Genomic DNA, 18670 nt, shown 5'->3' with positions numbered 1-18670 from the left:
GGAAATAACTTGAGGGCTATGTGCTATTGCTTTCTGTCGGTGACCGTCAGATGCACTATCCCAAGGTATTTGTTTGTCTCAGGTATTAAATTGCTGGCGGGGTTTTCAGATATGAGCAGTCAGCCCTCAGTGTGAAAACCAACATAGAAATAGATGAGGGGATAAAAATGTGGAGAACTCTTGAGTATCTGGCACCTGATGAGTGCTTTGCCTAATGCTGGGGTCGTGCGGCTGTGCTGATCCTGGCTGTGTGACTGATGATTCAGGGATTTTTATCTCAGCATTGACATTTTTCTTTGGTAAAATGACTTCAAAGCATCAGTAAGCTTTCCAAAGTGTGTGTGGAGCATGAATTTGTTCTGTAAGTGAATGCAGCCAGGCTCAAGGTCGGAGCATATTGGTGGTCTGCTGGGATGTCCTTGCTGGCACCTTGCTTCTACTGTGCTGACTGTTTCTCACCCTGCTTGGTTGCTAGGTCCTTCCTGGCACATCCTTCTCACTAATTCTCTCTCACTCTGGCTGTGAGGTCCCAGCAGAGGTTTCCTTTTCCCCAAGGGCAGCAGAGCTGACAAGCAGGGCCCTGTCCTGCTGTGTGTCCCTCACTGAGCACATCATGCTCTGGGCTAACCCAGGGAAGCACTGCTGTGTGTGTGCTGTTCTGGGGTGCTCCCTGGTATCTGCTCTCATCTGTACTGTGACAAGATGCTGAGTTAAAGGGATTTTTGGCTCTGATCAGATGTGACTGTTCTTCTGTTTCCTGGTCCCCTTAGATAATCCTTGCTTGATCTAACATTAAAGGTATTTGTTAAGGGTTTTTTTTTCTCTCACAAAGTGTGCCAGAGGTCTTTTTCTAAAGAGATGCTGGAAAGAATGTTCAGCAGCTTTCAGTTTGGTTCTTGCTTGCATCTTTGTTGTTCAACTCATCTTGTGCTTTAAACTTCCCATAGATACCCAGTTCCTTTCTTTGCCTCTGACTGTTCCCTGTGATGGGAGCACTCCTGTCTTTGTAGCAGTATTCCCCTCTGCTCCCCACTCTTCTGCAGGTATTCTTTCAGTCCCCATAATGACTATGAAGTGCTGAATTGAATGGGTAGAGACAAGGAAATCCTGGCACACAGGAAGATCATTTGCTGAAGCACAATGTTGTCTAACTTAAAATGCATCCTGGAAGGAGTTTGCTGCATGGAAGGCATCCGTTTCATGACCAATAACCTTGTTGGTTCTGAGAAATTCTGCTGTTGCTTTACCTTTGTGTAGAGTCCTCGGATGCTCAGCACCTTTACGTCTGGGAAAATACTGAAGTCATGGGTTTCAGCAAGATCCTCTTGGGACGTATAGGAGATTCGTTTCAGTATTTATGTTCTAAACCATCTTTATGTATCTGCCTGCTTGAAAATGCAACTGGGACGAGCAGTGTGCTGCCTGACCTCCTGATCTGGGAGCTTCCAGGACTTTATTTTCTGTTTTTAACCCCTTGGAAGCCATTGTTTGCTTCCAGTATTGCACCTATCCAAAGTAACTGATTTGATACCTGAGTGCCTGGAGGACTGGAACTTTACAGAGGGAACTCCATTTCTCCAGCAGGAAAAATGGAAATCCTTCATCACCTCCTCTAAGAGCGTAGCATTGTCACTAGCTAACATATGGGAGAAGTCAAAGAACTATTGTTCACAAGGATGAACAGAAATAAGTTTTCCTTTGTAGGTGCCTTTACAGAGACCTCTAGTAATTCTTTTGTAGAAAAATCTTTTCTCAGACCAGTTTGGCAAAGAAAATGATTGCTGGCAGAATTAAAGGAAAAAGAAAGGAACTCTTGTCCACACCACTGATGGGCTTTCCTATGGAAACGAGAGTACTATCAAAAATAAGTAAAGAAAAATTGCTTGCTTTCCTTTTATTCTTTGTGCTCAACTGGGAGGCGCATGAAAACGACACGCACCATCTCTCTGAAGGCAGCAGCTGGGAACTGGGAGCTGTGCTGGTGGGTTCCAGGGCTGTGAAGTTACAAGCAGAGACACTCAGCTTTGCTTCTTGCTTGAAGTACGGCGAAGAAAGCTGTAGGGGAATAAGAGCTATGCAAAGCATTAAAGATGGATGGAATATCGGGGAATCTCAGCCATACAGTTAATTCCATGTGAAAGGTAATGACGGTGGCTTATTTTGACAGATGAAGAGAAATTTGACATTAGAGAAGGCATTGCTGGAGTAGAGCGTGCCTCGCGGATGGCAGCATCTCCCTGCAAGCGTTGCAGCTGTGCTGCTAGAGCCACATTGAGCAGCTTGTCCCGAGAGATGGCGAGTGGAGTAACGGCTCTCCCTAGAGTCCCAGTCAAAAAGATCTTTACCTTATTATCGTTTGAGCTTCTTTGTGTCATTAATAGCAATAGAAAGAGGATGTCTTAGGCAAGAAAGAATGTTTTGTCTTTTGTATCAGGTGGAACAGGGCACCATTTAAAACCTAGTGCAGTCCTAGAGGGGATGTGTCAGTTGGGGAGAGCTGTAGGAGTGAAACCTGGTCGTCTTCTGCAAGGAGAGGAACAGCTCGGCTCATTCTGCTTGAAACAAGAAAGGAACGATCTGTAAAACCCTTCACGCTCTTTTTGTGAAATTAATCTGAATCTTTGCAGTGTGTGTTCAGAGTAGTTCCTTCACTGGGCTGATGAAAGTAAATGAATGTTTGGCATTATGTGGTCCAACCTGCATCTCCTTTGGTGATCATATAAAGGAGGACTACTTTGAAGGATGCTTCTTTCACTGTGTGCAAGGTTTGCTGGACACAGCTTCTACATTTGACGGTGTACAATACAGGGATTGCTCTTAAGCAGCTGGAAGATACCTAAATTGATATTTTTCTGCACAGTTATAAAGGATTCTTCTTCCATGCACACCAGGAATACAGAGTGCACAGAAGTGGTTTCTGAAGCACGGCCTGCTGATGCTGCTCAGGGTTCAGCATCTCTTCACTCGGGATCTTGTTCTGGCCCATCGGCACAGGTGTCTGCTTGGAACATCAGCTGTGTGGAGCTGCAGTAGGAGCGGTCGGTGCAGCTTCCCTGCTTTCCAAGTCTGGGACAGCTGCAGCCCCTCAAGGTTTGGGGCTCAGCATGGGAGCACTTGTTCCTGACTGGTTAAGGGTTCCACACTCACAGAACTTCAGTCAGCTGAAACCAGCAGTGCTGTAAATAGGAAAGCTGCTTCCATGTGTTCAGAGCCCGGCTGAAAGTCTGACTCCCTCGAGGCCGCGGAAGGGCCACGCAGCTAAACAGCAGCCATAAATGCATCTCCAAAGACATTTGCTATTTGAAATTACAATCTGTGTTTAGATTTTGCTGTTGATCATTATGTTGTTTTTCCTTCCCATTATTTAATAATTTATGAGGAGATGGTATCACTTACAGAAGGAGCAGTTAGGCTAAATGCATGGCCGCTTCCTTCTCCCTGTTTTACTGCAGGCGCACTGCATGCCGCTTGGGTGCTTTGTTCTCAGTCCTATTTCCGCATACAATGTTTTTTGTTTTTAATGGGCTAAATTTTTATTTTTTTTTTGCTGTTTTATAATTTCCTGCTTGAGATCTTTAAGGAAAGGCAGTTAAGATGAAGTTGATAATTTGTCACTAATAAGAAAAGGGTGAGTGGAAGCATAGGCAGAACTGGGAAAGCAGCTCTGCAGTGTGCTTTGCTTGAATTAATTCTTCGTTTATTGACAGAGCTGCCTGAAGGACAAGTACATTCCTGGCTGTACTGGAGACAGATCCTTGAAGCAATTTATCTCCTTCTCTGCTGTATGAATTTGCATTGTGATGATGAGTACCTCCACTTTTGTATTCAACACTACGTTGAAAACTGTTCAACTCTGTGGCTTGAGCCATTACAGCTTTGTGTGTGGAAATGCTTTTTCACAACTTCTCTTGTATCTGAATGCCATCAGAAAACCAAGGGGGAAGTGACAGCAGGCTATGGGCTGTTTGGTATGAGGGCAGGGGCTCTTCACCATGGATCATAATTTCATGAAATGTCAGGTTTTATTGAGCAGAATGGTTGGGAACACCATTTCTTTGTGGTATCCCAGGCTGTTAGTATTCCCTCAGCACAGTCTCCTTGGTCTGTGTTAGAAGAAGAAACATGGAAACAAGATGACCAGATGAAGAGGAGGGCTGAAGCATCCAGCTTTGTGCTTCTCCTTCAGGGGACTTGCTTGAACAGGCTGTTACCTTGCTGCTTTTCTGCAGCACGGAACAAGACTCTTTGTAGTAAGGCTGGAGTGGGGTTTTCTACAGGTTCCTGCACAACACAAATGTAGAGGCCTGTCCCTTGCAGACCTGAAGGCATAGCCCTGTCCTGTGAGGCTGGACTGGATCGGAGCCTTCACATCATTCTTCAGTCATCATGGCTAACCCACACTGCTTAATGACATAAGGACAGAGATGAGTTATTCTTTTTGATGGATATCTTTGTTATAGTGCATTAAATCTTTAAAAGAGGAAATCTGCTTGTACTGAAGGAGAAAGGAATCTAGTAAGTCTGGGGAAGTCTAGATTTATACATGGCATTACTTATTTGATAATGTTACATCATTTGCTCTTGTAGGTTCCACTGTCAGCATTCCTTTGGAGTTATTAAAGCACTCGCAGGATTTATGCCATCTATCTGCAGTCATGGGCGAGCTCTTAGGCTTTTTCGTTTTTTTCTTGATGCTCAAGTGCAATACCATTTTTGTCTCATTATTTATGTATTGTAGAGCCTTTGCAAAGACAGAAATGAAATGGAGTTAAGAAAATGCAGTTTGGAGACATTGTTCTTGGTTTTACACTGAATGTGAACTTCAGAGCCACTGTGTGTTATTGGGCTTTGGGAGTGCTTCAGAAATTATCATAAGTCATCTCTGGTGTTTTGGGGTATGCAGTCATGGAGTGCAGTTTGACTGGGTCAGGTGGTCTGTATTGCACTACAAAGGGAAAAATAGTATTAAGAAGAATCTCTGTTTTTGCCTGTCCCGTAGTTCTGCTATGGCATGTTATCATATACAAACATTGCTTGTTGGCCAGTGCAGAATGTTTCTGATGTTGTTAGGGGGGAAAAACCCAACCTGCTAATAGTACATACATTTTATGGAGAGACTAATGCATATAGCAGTTTATCCATATAGTTACTGTGCTTCTAGTGTCTGGTTAGGGAGCTACGAGACATGGTTTAGGGGTTTTCTGTAGGTATGGTAATGGGAGGACGGTTGGACTAGATGATCTTGTAGGTCCTTTCCAACCTTGTCATTCTATGATTCTATGATTCTTAGCAGTGTATATTTCAACAAAACCACAAACAAGTTCACGATGAGCTCTCAGTGGCAGTTTGCAAAGAACAATGTTTGTAGCATCTTGAGTTAAAATCCGTTTGTGTAACTTGTCAGTTGCTTCGGATCAGAAGGCATGATACTTATCCTTCTAACTGAAACATCATAAATGTAATATTCCTTCATCAGAGCCCTGTATTTCTCTTGCCAACAACTGAATCCTTGGATGTTATTTGAGTCCAGCACTTTCAATATGAGATTTTTTGTTTTCCTAGCTTATTCTACTTGGAAAGTAATTCTGAAATTATATCTGCGCTCCACTTTTTTCTTTTTGGATTGTCATTGCCTCAATCCCTTTGAACTACAATGAGATAGTGTTCCGTTCTGGTACTTTGAGATTTAACTCCTCTGTTTGAAGGTGGTTGATGGCCATTGCCAGGAGCACATCAGTCCAAATAGTTCTAATGGCAGCAATGGATTTGAGTTGAACCTACAGCACCGGTAGCAGGGATGTCTCCTGCCACATACTGCTACCACATGTGCTGGTAGGAGGTGCTTCAAATGAACTAAGGAGTAGTGTGAGCTCAGCGTGCTTGTCTGAAGTTGTTTTCCAGAATGCCACCACTTCTGCAAGGCTTATATCAGCCAGTTGTGTGGTTTACTTTGGTAAGACCGCTCACCTCTTTCAGCAATGAGCTGAATAATGGAGGGATGCTTCTTCCCACTTGAACGCTTGTTATTCTGGGAAATTCCTCACCTGAAGATGTACACAGTGCGATGCATCGACCAGAACGTGTGAATAACTGTAATGATCCTTCTTGTAGATATGTTAGCAGGAAAAAAGAAAGGGCTGAAGGAAGTGTGGGATTCCTTTTTTGCACCAGCCTTTGAAAATGCAACATTTGGAAAGAGTGTCTGAGCTCTGTATTTCTTCCCCAGATGCTTTCAGATCCTGTAATGGAGAGGTGGTATATTGAAACTTCCCTTGTTGGGTTTAAATGCCTTGGCATGGTCTTGAGGGAAGCATGCTGTAAGATTGGGCAGATTCATCTTGTTAAGTCGGTGTAATGTCTCAAATGTGCTTTCTTTGATCCTTTTTCAGTGAGAAGAGCAGTCCTAACTCTGGGAGAACTGGCTAGGATAGACAAAGGACAGCTTAGAAGAACTGCTTGGTTATTTTAGGATTATGTGCTGAGCTGCATCTTAGCCAAAGGGATTTCTGAATTGATGTTTAACTGGGTATTTGTGAAGAGGTGAGCAGGGCTGTGAAAACCCCAAATATTTCGAATCATAGAATAGTTTGGGTTGGAACAGACCTTTAAGATCAGTTCCATCCCCTGCTCTAGGCAGGGACCCCTCCCTCTAGCCCAGGTTGCTCACAGCCCCATCCAGCCTGGCCTTGAGTGCTTCCAGGGAGCAGCATCCACAGCCTGTCTGGGCAACCTGTGCCAGTTTCTCACTGCCCTCATAGAAAAGAATTTCTTCCTAGTACCCTAGTCTAAATCTACCTTCTTCCAATGTAAAGGCACTGAATGGGGAAAGAGGATGAGCTAGGGGCATGGAAAAGCAGTCAGCTTAGCTGGAAATATTTCAGACCTCTCTAGTTTGCATTTGAAAAGTTTCATGGAAGAAAGATGATGTTATTCTTTCCTCTACCACCAAACATCTAACAACACTTCCCTAATGAAGGAGGGAGGGAGAGCTGAACTTCACTGCCGTAGTATGGCCATGAAAAGGGCTGGATAAGTCCCAGAAGAACTGATGGTGATGAAAGCTGTTTTGTGGGGGATTTTGCACTCGTGTGTTCCGAGTAATTTCTATTAGATGTCTTTCATTCACAGCCTGCATGACAGAGTGAGCTATATTTGTTAAAATTTCACACCACATAAAGCTGAAAGGAGGAGGACAAGGTTCAAGATCAGTACACTTTTTTTGGAATGAGGAAAATCTGGAGGAGCCAAAAGCAAGTTAATACAGTTAGGCAGGAATAATCAGCTAGTCAAACATTAAGTGGCAAAGAACCAGCTTTGTGGCAGTTTCTGAGGAAAGGATTGAGGGAATTTGGGAGCGGTGGGATCACAGACCCATGCAGTCAGTGGTGCTGTGCTTCTGCTGCAGACCCTGCTGTCTGAATCTTGGGGGGATGATGAAAGACCTTGTAGAGCTTCCAAAAGATATGAAATGACACCGTGTCTTTGCTTACCATTGAGCTTGTCTCTGCTGGAGCACTCAGTCGTGTTTTGGGCACGGGCCTTAGGAGAGAAGCATTAACCAGCTGTAGCACATTTGGAGAGCTGTCAGAGCCCTGTGATGCAGTCTTTGAGATGACTGAAGGAGCTACATATGCAGAGCCTAAGGAAAAGACCAGGGCTATTTTTGTATAGGTCTCTTGGGCCAATGATAACACAAATCAAGCTGCTTTTGTGGAAGGAGAAAGGACACCCTCCACAAAATCCACCAGTCCAGTCCTTAATAACGTGGTGCCATTTAACTGAGTTGATGGGGTGAGAGAAGGGGCTGGTTGACAGAAGGGCGTGCTTATTAAGCTCTTGTATGTACAAAGCATCCCTGTGCTGAACCAAGGGTTAAATGAAGTGTGAACTTGCTTGGCTTGAGTGTAGATGCAGCTCTACCAGCTCTTGTTGGAGTGCCCAAACTGAAAAACCTAACTTCCTTTACTACGGGGCAGATGTATTTACCAACACTACTGCTATTTTATCCACTGCTTTCTGTGCAGAGTCAAAGCAGACAATGCAGAGTCTTCACAGGCTTTTTTTGGCAAACCTTTTTGATGTTACCTCTGAAACCTGGCTGAGCATCTGCTTTCTTGAAAGTCTCTCATCCCTTCTGTGCTGTTTTGGCACGTTCTCTCTTGATATCCTCCGCTCTGAGCTCTGTGGTGTTATTTCCGTGGGCGCCTCATTGCTTCCAGAATAACTGGAGCCCATCAGTAGACTTGATCTGCTCCAGCCTGCAGCGAGGCCCAGAGAAGGCGACCTGGAAACCAGCCTCATGTTTTCAAGGGGAAGTGGCATAGGATAACATGCATGCAGCTAACAAATAAAGCTTATTCTCTTGGCTGTCTCTTAAGTGTATGAACTGGCAATGAGGTGCAAGACCTTTTTTTTCATCTTGATTTAAAAGTCTGAAAGTAGAAGTGGAGTTGAGTTTCATCCTGCTTGCTGCACTTGTGCCGACCTGCAGAATGAAGAGACAAGGTTGCAATTGCTGGGCATTTGTGCAGAACTGACTCTTACAGGAGGTGAGAAAAGCCAAGAATCTCAACCACAGGAAGAGTGTAAATGAAAAATGCTAGATCTGAGCTGGTTAACAGCCTGGGGAAAAGCGGGTGCACAGCTACTCAGTAAGCTCTTCCCGAGTGAACTTGGGCTAAAAATGGCTTTTGTCACTTCCAAGTGATTTTTCTTTCTTTCTTTTCTTTTTTTTCTTCCCGTGTTCTTAGGTTTTATTTGAAAGCTCAAAGTGTGGCAAAGCAAAACTGAGTGCATTGTGTTTGTTCTGGTAGGGATCTGAACGTCCATTGGAAAAAAAAAAAAAATCCTACGTTTGTAAGGCTGAATTTTTATATTAAAACAACAGTTTTCAGTATCTGTAGTGCAGGTTGGGGTTATACTGGTAGACATGTAAAACCATTTTTGTGCTGCTCATGACTTTTGTTTTTCTTGTCATTTGAGAGCTGAAACTCAGGACTCTTCACACAAAGTGTGCTCACAGGTGTGCGTGTGTTCAAATGAAGCATGGAGGAATTTCGTAGTTTGCTCTGGCTTTTGTTTTGTTTCTGCTTTTTATCCTCAGGAAGGACCAAATCTCAAGGATTTGGATACTGACATCGCAAATCTAATCGTGACTGAGGCTGCAGCTGTCACTAGGGAAAGCTCAGCCTTTCTGTTCTTAATTCATCTTTGAATTCTTGAAGGTAGAAGGATACAGGGATGATAGAACCTACAGAAGTGTAATCTTTCTGCCGTTCCTTTCTCGTGGCTCCTCCTGCCTTGTCCCAGCTCTCTCTGAATCACCAGGAAGAAGCCAATCTGTCAGTGCAGGAGGCTGAGCCCCTCTCCTGAGGGCAGTTGGAGTCTCTTTGGAGGCAGGAGACTTTCTGTGCGGCTCAGTGATAGAGGGAACCTCGTCAATTTGTTAATTAAGGCCATTTGAGAAGGTAAATCTCTTAAAACCAAAACCCCAAGGACTGATGAAGCTAAGATGCTTACAGGACGGCCTTTCTTTACAAGTGAAGGTTTTCCTTGCTTCAGTTGTGTCTGTGATTGCATTTGAACCATTTTCTAATGATGCTTTACAGATCACCTTTAAATTCTTGGACTTCTCTAAAAGGAAAATCACACCTTGAGGTAGTACTGTGTGTTGCTTACTGCCAGGTCAAGTAATCTGGTTCATAGGAAACCCCCCTGCACAAACACGCAGTGCAAACCGCACCGTAGCTACCGTAGTGGTACAGCAGAGGACAGGTTTTTGGTCACTTGTTTATTATAGTGTCTGAATGTTCTGCTTGAAATTGGTATGGAATTGAGAAGCAGTGCCCTGAGCACAAATTCAAGACTCGTATTTTCCTGTATGATAATTATATAGGGACTTGAAGGACCAAAAGCATTTTCCCATGTTTGCTTTGCAGCACACACATAGCTTAATGGTGACAAATACTTGGGCTGTTTTTAAAAGAAAGAAACAAGAAAGAAGATGAAGGATAGCCCTGCCTTTGTGCTCTTTAAACTGCCTGGTATCCCATAGATGGCCAGTAAACAATTGTTTGTAAAGCAGGCAGGTTTTTCTTAACTCATTTCTGGTTGGAAGACAGGAGGTGATAGTCCTGTTTGTATTACCATGATCCTTTGTTCACGTGTACCCCAACCCCCAGTTGGACGAGGAGTACAAGACAGGAGCCTTGATGCTACTTTGGTTTTTGATTATTATTAGTTTATTTAAAGCACAATGAAATGAACACATTTTCTCCCTAATCAACCTTTGGCAATTTGTAAAACTGTTCTTCCTTGGAAGAAACTTTCTGTTTTCTATGGGTGATTAAATTAAGACGAGTCCAAGTGATAGTGACGAGCAGTCTTTCTGCTGGACCAAACATGCTACAAACACAGTAATTAAAATTCACTTTCTAATGGAAAGTAGATGTTAATTATAGATGTCTGTTTGGGAATACTTAAAATGGAAAAGTAATCAAGTTTATCCTGAGCCAGAATAGAAGTTAAAAAATGTTTTATGGCGCTTGCGTGATGTGTTAAGCTCAGAATTGGAGGCTTTTTCTCTCAAGGGCAGAATTACTCTTCATGTTTCTTGATGTTTGTTACACAAGGGAAATGACCACACTGCTGTTCCTGGCATCCCTGCCATGGAAGGCAAGAAAAAAGCCGTAAAGCTACATACTGTTTGTATATTATATTATTCAGGCATGTGCATTGGGTTTGTGTGTTTTGATGAAGCAGATTTCTGTGTAATGGGTTGCTTGGGACTGCTAACCGTGGGTTCCAGTATGAGCAGACCAGTGTGGCTTTGGCACAAAAGGTTTCACTTCTGTTCCAAGAGATCATGGGTGTGAGTTATCAAAGCAGACAATAACGTCATGCAGACCAGCCTGTTCCCCAGGACACCCCACTGTGAGCTCCCACGTGTTAAAACACTTCTAAAAGAAAATGCACTTTCTGTTTTAAAAAGATGTGGAAGGCTAACCCTGAAATTGTTCCGTATGCTTCTTACAGGGTCTGTTGTGAGAACCTTCACTCCTTTTTACTTCCTGGTGGAGCCGATGGACATTCTGTCAGTTCGTGGGGCATCTGTTATAATGAACTGTTCAGCTTATTGTGAAACTCCTCCGAAGATCGAATGGAAGAAAGATGGGACTCTTCTAAACTTGGTCTCAGATGACCGTCGCCAGTTGCTGCCAGATGGGTCTTTGTTAATAAACAGTGTGGTGCATTCCAAGCATAATAAACCCGATGAAGGATATTATCAGTGCGTGGCGACTGTGGAAAGCCTGGGGAGCATTGTAAGCAGAACAGCAAAGCTCACGGTAGCAGGTAAGGGTCTGTTTTCTTTCTTCAAGCACGGCAATGAGTGTGATCGTGTGGATGTGTACTATTGAAGTAAAGAAAGAGCACGTTCCAAGAAGTTAATATCATCTCTTATCAAAGACATTAGGACTGTATGTATCCCCCTCCCTCCCCTTTTTTTCCCCCAACTAAATGTAATTAGTAAAAGCAGCTTTCTTAGGAAATACTGAAGATGAGAAAAATTAAAATGAATGGATTAAGAGTAGTGCCAGGAATGTGTAATCACTACAGATATCTGCCACACCTTAGAATGAGGTTTGTGTTGCTTGTTTGTTTTTAAAAGAGTGGGCTTCTACTTTCTTAATGTAGAAATACCCTTAAAGATTAGTTTCTCTGGGCACTTTCATACTGAGATTTATCTGCCCACCACATCATAAAACATGAGGGAAACTTCTAAAAGCTGGATGTGGAGGCCCAGGAGAACTGGAGGACTGAAGGAGAAGGCAGGGATGCCAGGGGGCTGTATTTTTCTGTTTCTTGAGTACCAGGTGTGAATAGGTTTAATAAGCAGTTGTTTTTTTGTAGGAAAGTGTTAAGAATTTGGCTGGGAAAGCAGCGTGCTTCTAGAAGGGCATTTGCTTCTTGTTGCTTCTATCAGGGCTCAGGAGGATCAGATTGTGGAAATGTTTTGAAAATGATAACTGGAGGAGGCTTAGAATCACCTGTAAGAGCAAGAGTTCAAAAACTTAGATAAGCTAAGGCAACGTAACTAGGAAGAAAAGCCCATGAAGCAATATTCTTTTGTTTCACTAATGATGTTTGCCAGCCTTTCAAACAGTTTTTTTCCTTTGCTTAATAAATGTCTCCAGGTAATGAATTCTTCCTGACTAGTGCTGCAGCATCTCCCAGAGCTGCTGCTCATTGTCATTTATATTCAGATGTTGTTTCTATTAAGCCAGCTTGCAGCCTTGTCAAACATGGGGAATATTGCAAATAAAAAACTGTGTTTTTGGTGGGGTTTTCTTTTACCACTTTAAAGGAGTGACTTTCAGAGTCTCTCTGAATGCGAAATACATTTCTGAGTTCATTGCAATGAGGGCAATAAAAGCAGTTCTAACGCTTATCTCAGGCAATTACTGCCTTCTTACACTGCTGGTTTTGTGTTCAGTTCTGCTGCTTTCCATGGGAGGAGGCTCAGTGTCTTTCTTCTGGTCCACATGATCGTTGGGTTGGCTTAATGGCATTAAAAAGGAAGGTAGTTCAAAATGTCGTATTCTACCTCCAGTTTGTGTTTCCCGTGTCACTGTAGAAAATGTGACTGTGAATGGTGGTTTCTAAAAGGGTGAAATGTTCAAAAGCCTTGACCTAATTAAAAATAAACCCTAGTGAGTTTTGTCTTATTTTGTTTTTTTTTAAGTCTATGCTGGAAAGCCATAAACAGTTGTCTAGTCCAAGTTAATACAGATGTTTATTCCATGATTACTTTTGTCTTCCCTGACATTGATCTAAACACATGTATAGACAGAGTGATCATCAACTTCTTGGGACAAAAAAGGTTTTTTTGTTTGTTCAAAACTAGCCACGTTTGCTGTTGGTGTTCCTCCTGCCCTCCCGCTCAGCTGGAAACCTGGTCAGTGCCAAGAACTGGGCCATGGTCCTCTGAGAGCAAAGGGGAAGGGGCTGCTGAAGGCTTGTAGCGAGGGGTGGAACGTTTACCTTCACATGCACAGTGTTGCTTTCAGTGAGCTCATTGGAATTCTGTGTTTTTTTCAGGTGTATTTTAAACATTCCTTTCCCCCCATCTTTGCTGTAATTAGAAGCTTTTGAGATGCATTAGCTGTGGGGATGGTTAGCGTGGTGAGGTCTCTCTTTGCTCTTAGGTAACAGTGGGAGGCAGCTCATTTTCTCCTTAATTGAGTGGTGATATGTTGAATTCCGATAGTCTGTGCTGGTGTTATGCTGTGATGCGCTTATTTCTTCAACAAGGAATATTATGCACGTTTTAGCTACTACTTAATCATTAAGTAACTTCATTACCTGGAAATGACAAATTCTGATGAGTAAGAGGGGCCAGGGCACAGAAGAATCAGTAAAACCAGGTGGTATTGCATCACATAGATGGTGTCTTGAGTTCTGAATCTTAAATGATTTCATTTTCTCTTACATCTAAGAGATAATGCCGAGCAATCTACCTGTAGTGAATCTGCTCTAAACAGGCTGATAAATTTTCATAACTTTTTGAATGATTAAAAGGACTCTTATTATTTGATGACTCTAAAACCACTGAACATTGGAAAGCAACGCTCTTGCCAATATGACAACAGGAATTGATGATGCAAGGTGCTGCAAGGTGACAGAGGTGCTTAGTCAACCACTGCATGAAGAAACCCAACCAAACACACACACTGAATACCTGTGTGGAGTGATTAGACAGTGACTGAATGCTTTTTGTTAGAGAGCTGCTTTCCTGGCTTCTCGCTTCGATTTATGTTTGTGACACAATGCTATAAACTTGTCATGGCGTGGGGAAATTGATGGCGGCATGGATTGGCAAGTTTGCCTTGTGTTTGACAATGTGTTTTTAAGGAACCTTTTCCATACGTGTGAGCAGGTGAGAAGCCTTTGCTCTACAGGTTTTTGCAAGTGCACCAGCAACACTTTTCCTGTGGCAGCCCTGGGATTGTTAAAGAAGATGATAATTTCCTAAGGATTATATCATGACAAATGCTCAGATCAATATGGTTTCTCTTAGTCTGATATTTTATGCTATTGCAAATGGATAGTACATTAGTTACCATTCTACCACACTTCTGGTGGGAAACCTCTGATTGTTAAACCTGCAGGCAGCAGGAAACTTGTTATTTTTCTTCAGTGTTCAACAGTTTCAGGATATATTTGCCCTTTTCCCAGTGAAGTCTGTGTTCTTCCACTTGGTTCTTTCCAAATGCAGGTTGAGATCGTCACTGCCTGTGTTTCTTTCCCTCTTTGTCTCTTGTCCTTTTTCTGTGCAAACAGAGCCATTCTCATGCTCTGAACTGGATTTGTGAAACTCCTGATTTATTTTTAGAAGTAGCTGGTTTTTGTTGTTGTTGTTCCTTTCGAACTGCAATGTGCCAGCACCAGCATCAGGGTGATGGAGGGAGATTCTGAAGGATGGCAGTTGTATCACCCATCTCATTTATGGGAGTTGCTGTAACTGCGATGGGTTTGAACTAGGGCAAGTCAAAGCAAGTGGCTAATGTATGTAAAGCCACGAGATCTTTTTAATCAGCACCTTACTACAGTATGCTTTTTTAATTGGTTTTTGAAATGCAAATCTGGCTTTGATACTGAAGCGTCAGTTGTGCCTTAAGAAGGGCGAAGGGCTGCGATAGCTTTTACAAAACAATTGTGGGTTTTTTTTTAATACCCTTTTTTTTTTTTTTTTTTTCAGAACTGTGTCTGTAATTTGTCTTGGAAAGAAAAATCCCTGTGTATCTTATTGAAAAATATGGCGATACTAACTTAAAAATGCTCCTGTGGCAACCTTGTCTTCCCCAGTCACTCTTTATTACTCCTTTGTTAAAGCTCTCATAAATCTTTTATTGAGAGAATGGAAATGCAGAGAACTGAAAGGTGTGAAGTGACAGTGGCAGAATTTCATCGTAAGGATTTATTGGTTTCGTGTGGCCATTCAGAGGCTGTTCACTGAAATATTTATTTCATCTACTGTCTTTTTTCCCAAGTGAATCCGTTTGTTTTTTGATTCCCCTTCTTCCGTTTAGCTTTGTATTTGATTGCACTTGGCTTTGAGCTTTGTGTGTAGTTTGCTTGGTTGCAGTGAGTTGCTTGTGTAAAAGGTGCTTGTGTGCTGCCTTGATACTAAACGTTGTGTGGGTCTGACTCTCCTTTTTCCCATTCCTCCTCCTTTACGTATCCCCTGTTTTAGATGTATTATTCCATATTTGGATATTCATAGTAGTTACATTGTCAAACCTTCATTTTAGCATTATTTTTACAAAAAGCACAGGCTGGTTAGTGAGGAGACCTTCAGAGCAGCAGCAAGAAGCTGTTAACTGTTCTCCAGCTTGTTTGTAATGTTACACAAACCTGTCAAGAATTGAGACAATAAACTCTAGAGTTGCATTTTGAGTGACATAATTTGCTTCTTATCAATATATCAGATAATGGAGAAGAATTTCACTTGAGAGATTGTCTCCATTTTCTGTCTCCTCCTTGCCTTGTAAAGTTTTACTGCACCTTGAACTTACCAGGTTATGGGCTTCCAAATAGAGCTGCTACTGGAATGGATGGAGGCCTGGATGAGGCACTGCTGCAGCTCTTACTGTAATGTGATTTGGAGGAATTCTTGAATTCTGAGCCAGGAGGCGCTGGTGCATGAGTGTGCTTCTGTTGCTGATTGCGCCACTTGACTTGAAGAAGACCTCCTTGCTTGGCCCTTTCCTCAATGGGTTAAAATAAAATAAATCTAGGCACCTTTTTATAACATACGATGCTGCGAAAGAGGAAGACCACGTAGAAACAAAAAAATTATTGCATCCATTCCACGTTTGGATGGGATGCGGGAGGTGCAGCTGTGGCCAACAAGCATCTCTGAGCTGAGCTGGGAGTGCCTGGTGCTGTGCAGGCCGCTGGCGCCTGCTGCTCTGAAGATTGTATCTTCAGTGCTTGGTTTTGCTGGGTTGCACGTGTGTGACGTAACTGAAAGGCAAGAGAAGCATAGACAGTGCTAAACAGAACACACTGCCTGCTTCTTTCCAGCTCCTTGGGGGTGCAGTTAGGAACTATTCCACTTTCTCGGGTTTTTTTGTTTTTTTTTTTCCCTCAGTGTTATTGCATATTTCCCTCAAAAAAGGAGGGGAAGGAGAGGCTTTATCTTCATGCATAAAGAGCTTTCTGTCCCTTTGAATTGGAAATAACCTAAGAGCATAGACACTTCAGTGGAGAGTGCTTACGAGCACTCAACAAATAAAAGTAAGTGACACAGGTGATAAATTTTCCTTGCAAAACTGTGTTTTATGAGGAAAAAAGTATCTGTGTTTTTTTTTCCCCCCATTTCATTCTATAAATGATCTCAGATAAAAATGTGTTTCTTTTCAAAGATGAGTAAACAGGAAGGGTGGTTCATACAAAACTGCATCGTGTAGACAGATTCTGCCAGCTGGTTGTAGAGGAGGCATGGTTTGGACAGTTGGGACAATGAATGTTCTACCTTCTATTTCATTCTGAATTCTTCTTTAATAACAACTAAATAGTCTTATTCAGGACAAAAAAGGCAGGCTAGCATTTATTTTCTAGAAATGTTAAGTGGAGTAAAACTGAGCCTGCTCAGAAAAGGGGAGGGATTGTAGATCTGTTCCTTAGATGAGAAGATGGAGGAAGAAGGCCAGATGGGGGAGCATCAACCCCTGCTATCCAGCCCACACGTGGTGGAGTTCTCCTTGCTGGTGGGCTGTCCTGCTGAAGCTGGCTGTGGGAGCTGATCTTCGTGGGTCTAAACACACAATGCCAAAGCCTTTAAGTCCTCTGGTCATTCATTACAACTACTAGATTCTTTTCTTAATTAGGCAGCATTCCTTTTAAACCTGGAAGATTAGTTTGTATCAGTTTACCAGTTGGCAATTTAGTTAAGGATTAGCCTTGTAATTAGTGAAGAAAGTATCCTTTTGTACTGGTTAGTAGATAAAGTTGGCTTTATATTCATGTACTTTATAAAATAAAACATATCTTGATGCAAAGAGGTTGAATTTATAATGAATTGCAGTATGAATTCAAATTGTGATCTATGCTTTTGAAAATATAGAAGGCAGTGTAGTTAATCTCTAGGGAAGCATGAGTGCAATGGAAGGGAGCCCTGCTCCCGGATTTTGTTTTTCTAAAATCACTTGGGTTTCTGGTAGATGAGCTGTTGATGAACGATTCTGTGTGCTTGTATGAAATGGAAATGGAAAGCGTATTGATTTACCAGCACCCCAAACGAGAAGGTTGGATGGATATTGTTTATATTGGCCTTCTCATTTCTTAATATTTTCACTCAAATGTATATTTCTCATTATTTATGTTCTGCATGTCAGCACCAGCAATCCCTTTTGTAATTTTGTTTGACAAGTTTTGCAGAGATGGCTCACTCCAAATCCTAAAGTGTCAGGCAAGCGAGAGTTACATATGCAGCCTGTATTCTTTTCTATCTGTATCTTAAAGTAGGGGGATTCAAAAAGATATTTCAGCTTTACTCTGACAGGCTGAGGGCGATGGATCTCTACAGTGGCATTATTCAGACTTTAGATCATTGCATTTGGAAGATGTTAAGAACTTGTACTGTCACAGCTACCCAAATGGAAGCTGACAGAGGCAGTTATAGCTGGGAAAGAGCACGGGACAGGTATATATATGATAAATTGTGTGTTTTTTCACAGTAGAAATTCAGAAGGAAGCTTAGGGACAGTGAAAATGAAAGAAAATGGAGGAACAGATGTTTAATAAGAAATAACTCATGGAACTGTCTATCCTGCTGATTTCAGTGATGCTGAGGTGTTGGTGACGTTCCTAAAGTGTAGGGCATGTCTCATTATTCACGTGATCACACTAGAAATAAACTAGACCACCTTCCCTCTTTGCATATATTATTATTATTCCCCTTTTCTTCAGGGGCAGCAAGGGGGAACGTTTCTCAATGTGTAGCTCTCTCTATGGGTGCTGCCCATCCCTCTTTAATACCTGCTGGTTCCTGGATTAGATTAGATCCACCATCATTCTGCTCTTCTGTAACTTTTCTGAAATTGAACACATTAAAAATGGAGCCAAGAAAGGCTTTGTTAGGTAGCGACCTTTACAGATATGATGAGCTTAATTGCTAGCAGCTGTCCATGATTCAGGGATCAGTGGTGCGATAATCCACATCATGGTGGTTTTTATCCTGATCCCTGTGACTGATCAACAGTTCTGGTGCATAATCTGCTAGTTATATATGTATGTTTGTAGTGTTCCTTCTCCCTTCTGCCACGCACGTCTCTAGACATCCCGTTGTTCATCCGAAGGCTTACATTCAAGTTCTTTCTCCCGCTGTGCTTGTCTCTTGGTGTGTCAGTCCTTTTGAGGGCTTTCTTTGCTATTTGTTAACTCAGTCTATTTTCCTGCGAATTTTTTAGGTTCTTTCCTATCTCTAAATGTCTTTCTTCAGGCACCTGCTGTCTCTGACAGTCTGCAGAGTTGCCTGCAAAAGTTTTACTGATCTTCCCTCCAGTTCTGTGCCTTAATCTTCTTGGAATAGCTTGTTCACATAAGCTTTTGTAATTGATAGCCTTGCTTGGATCTGAAATTATTTAACCTGTCAAGCTCTTCTCTT

At 42.3% G+C, this 18670-nt stretch overlaps 1 protein-coding gene across 12 annotated transcripts in view; it reads left to right on the top strand.

Moving 5' to 3' along the window:
* Window positions 1-18670, top strand: part of NEO1 (neogenin 1) — a 165744-nt gene that overhangs the window by 36847 nt on the left and 110227 nt on the right. For all 12 annotated transcript variants that reach the window (XM_085515955.1, XM_085515954.1, XM_015872358.2 and 9 more), the window contains exon 2: window positions 11035-11352. In XM_085515955.1, coding sequence (XP_085372081.1) covers window positions 11035-11352 — 318 coding nt within the window. The remainder of the gene's footprint in view (window positions 1-11034; window positions 11353-18670) is intronic.

Source organism: Coturnix japonica, chromosome 14, assembly GCF_054131305.1.
Source record: "Coturnix japonica strain WE chromosome 14, WE-NBRP24, whole genome shotgun sequence".
NCBI lineage: Eukaryota > Metazoa > Chordata > Aves > Galliformes > Phasianidae > Coturnix > Coturnix japonica.
This window is presented reverse-complemented; position numbering and strand designations above follow the sequence as displayed.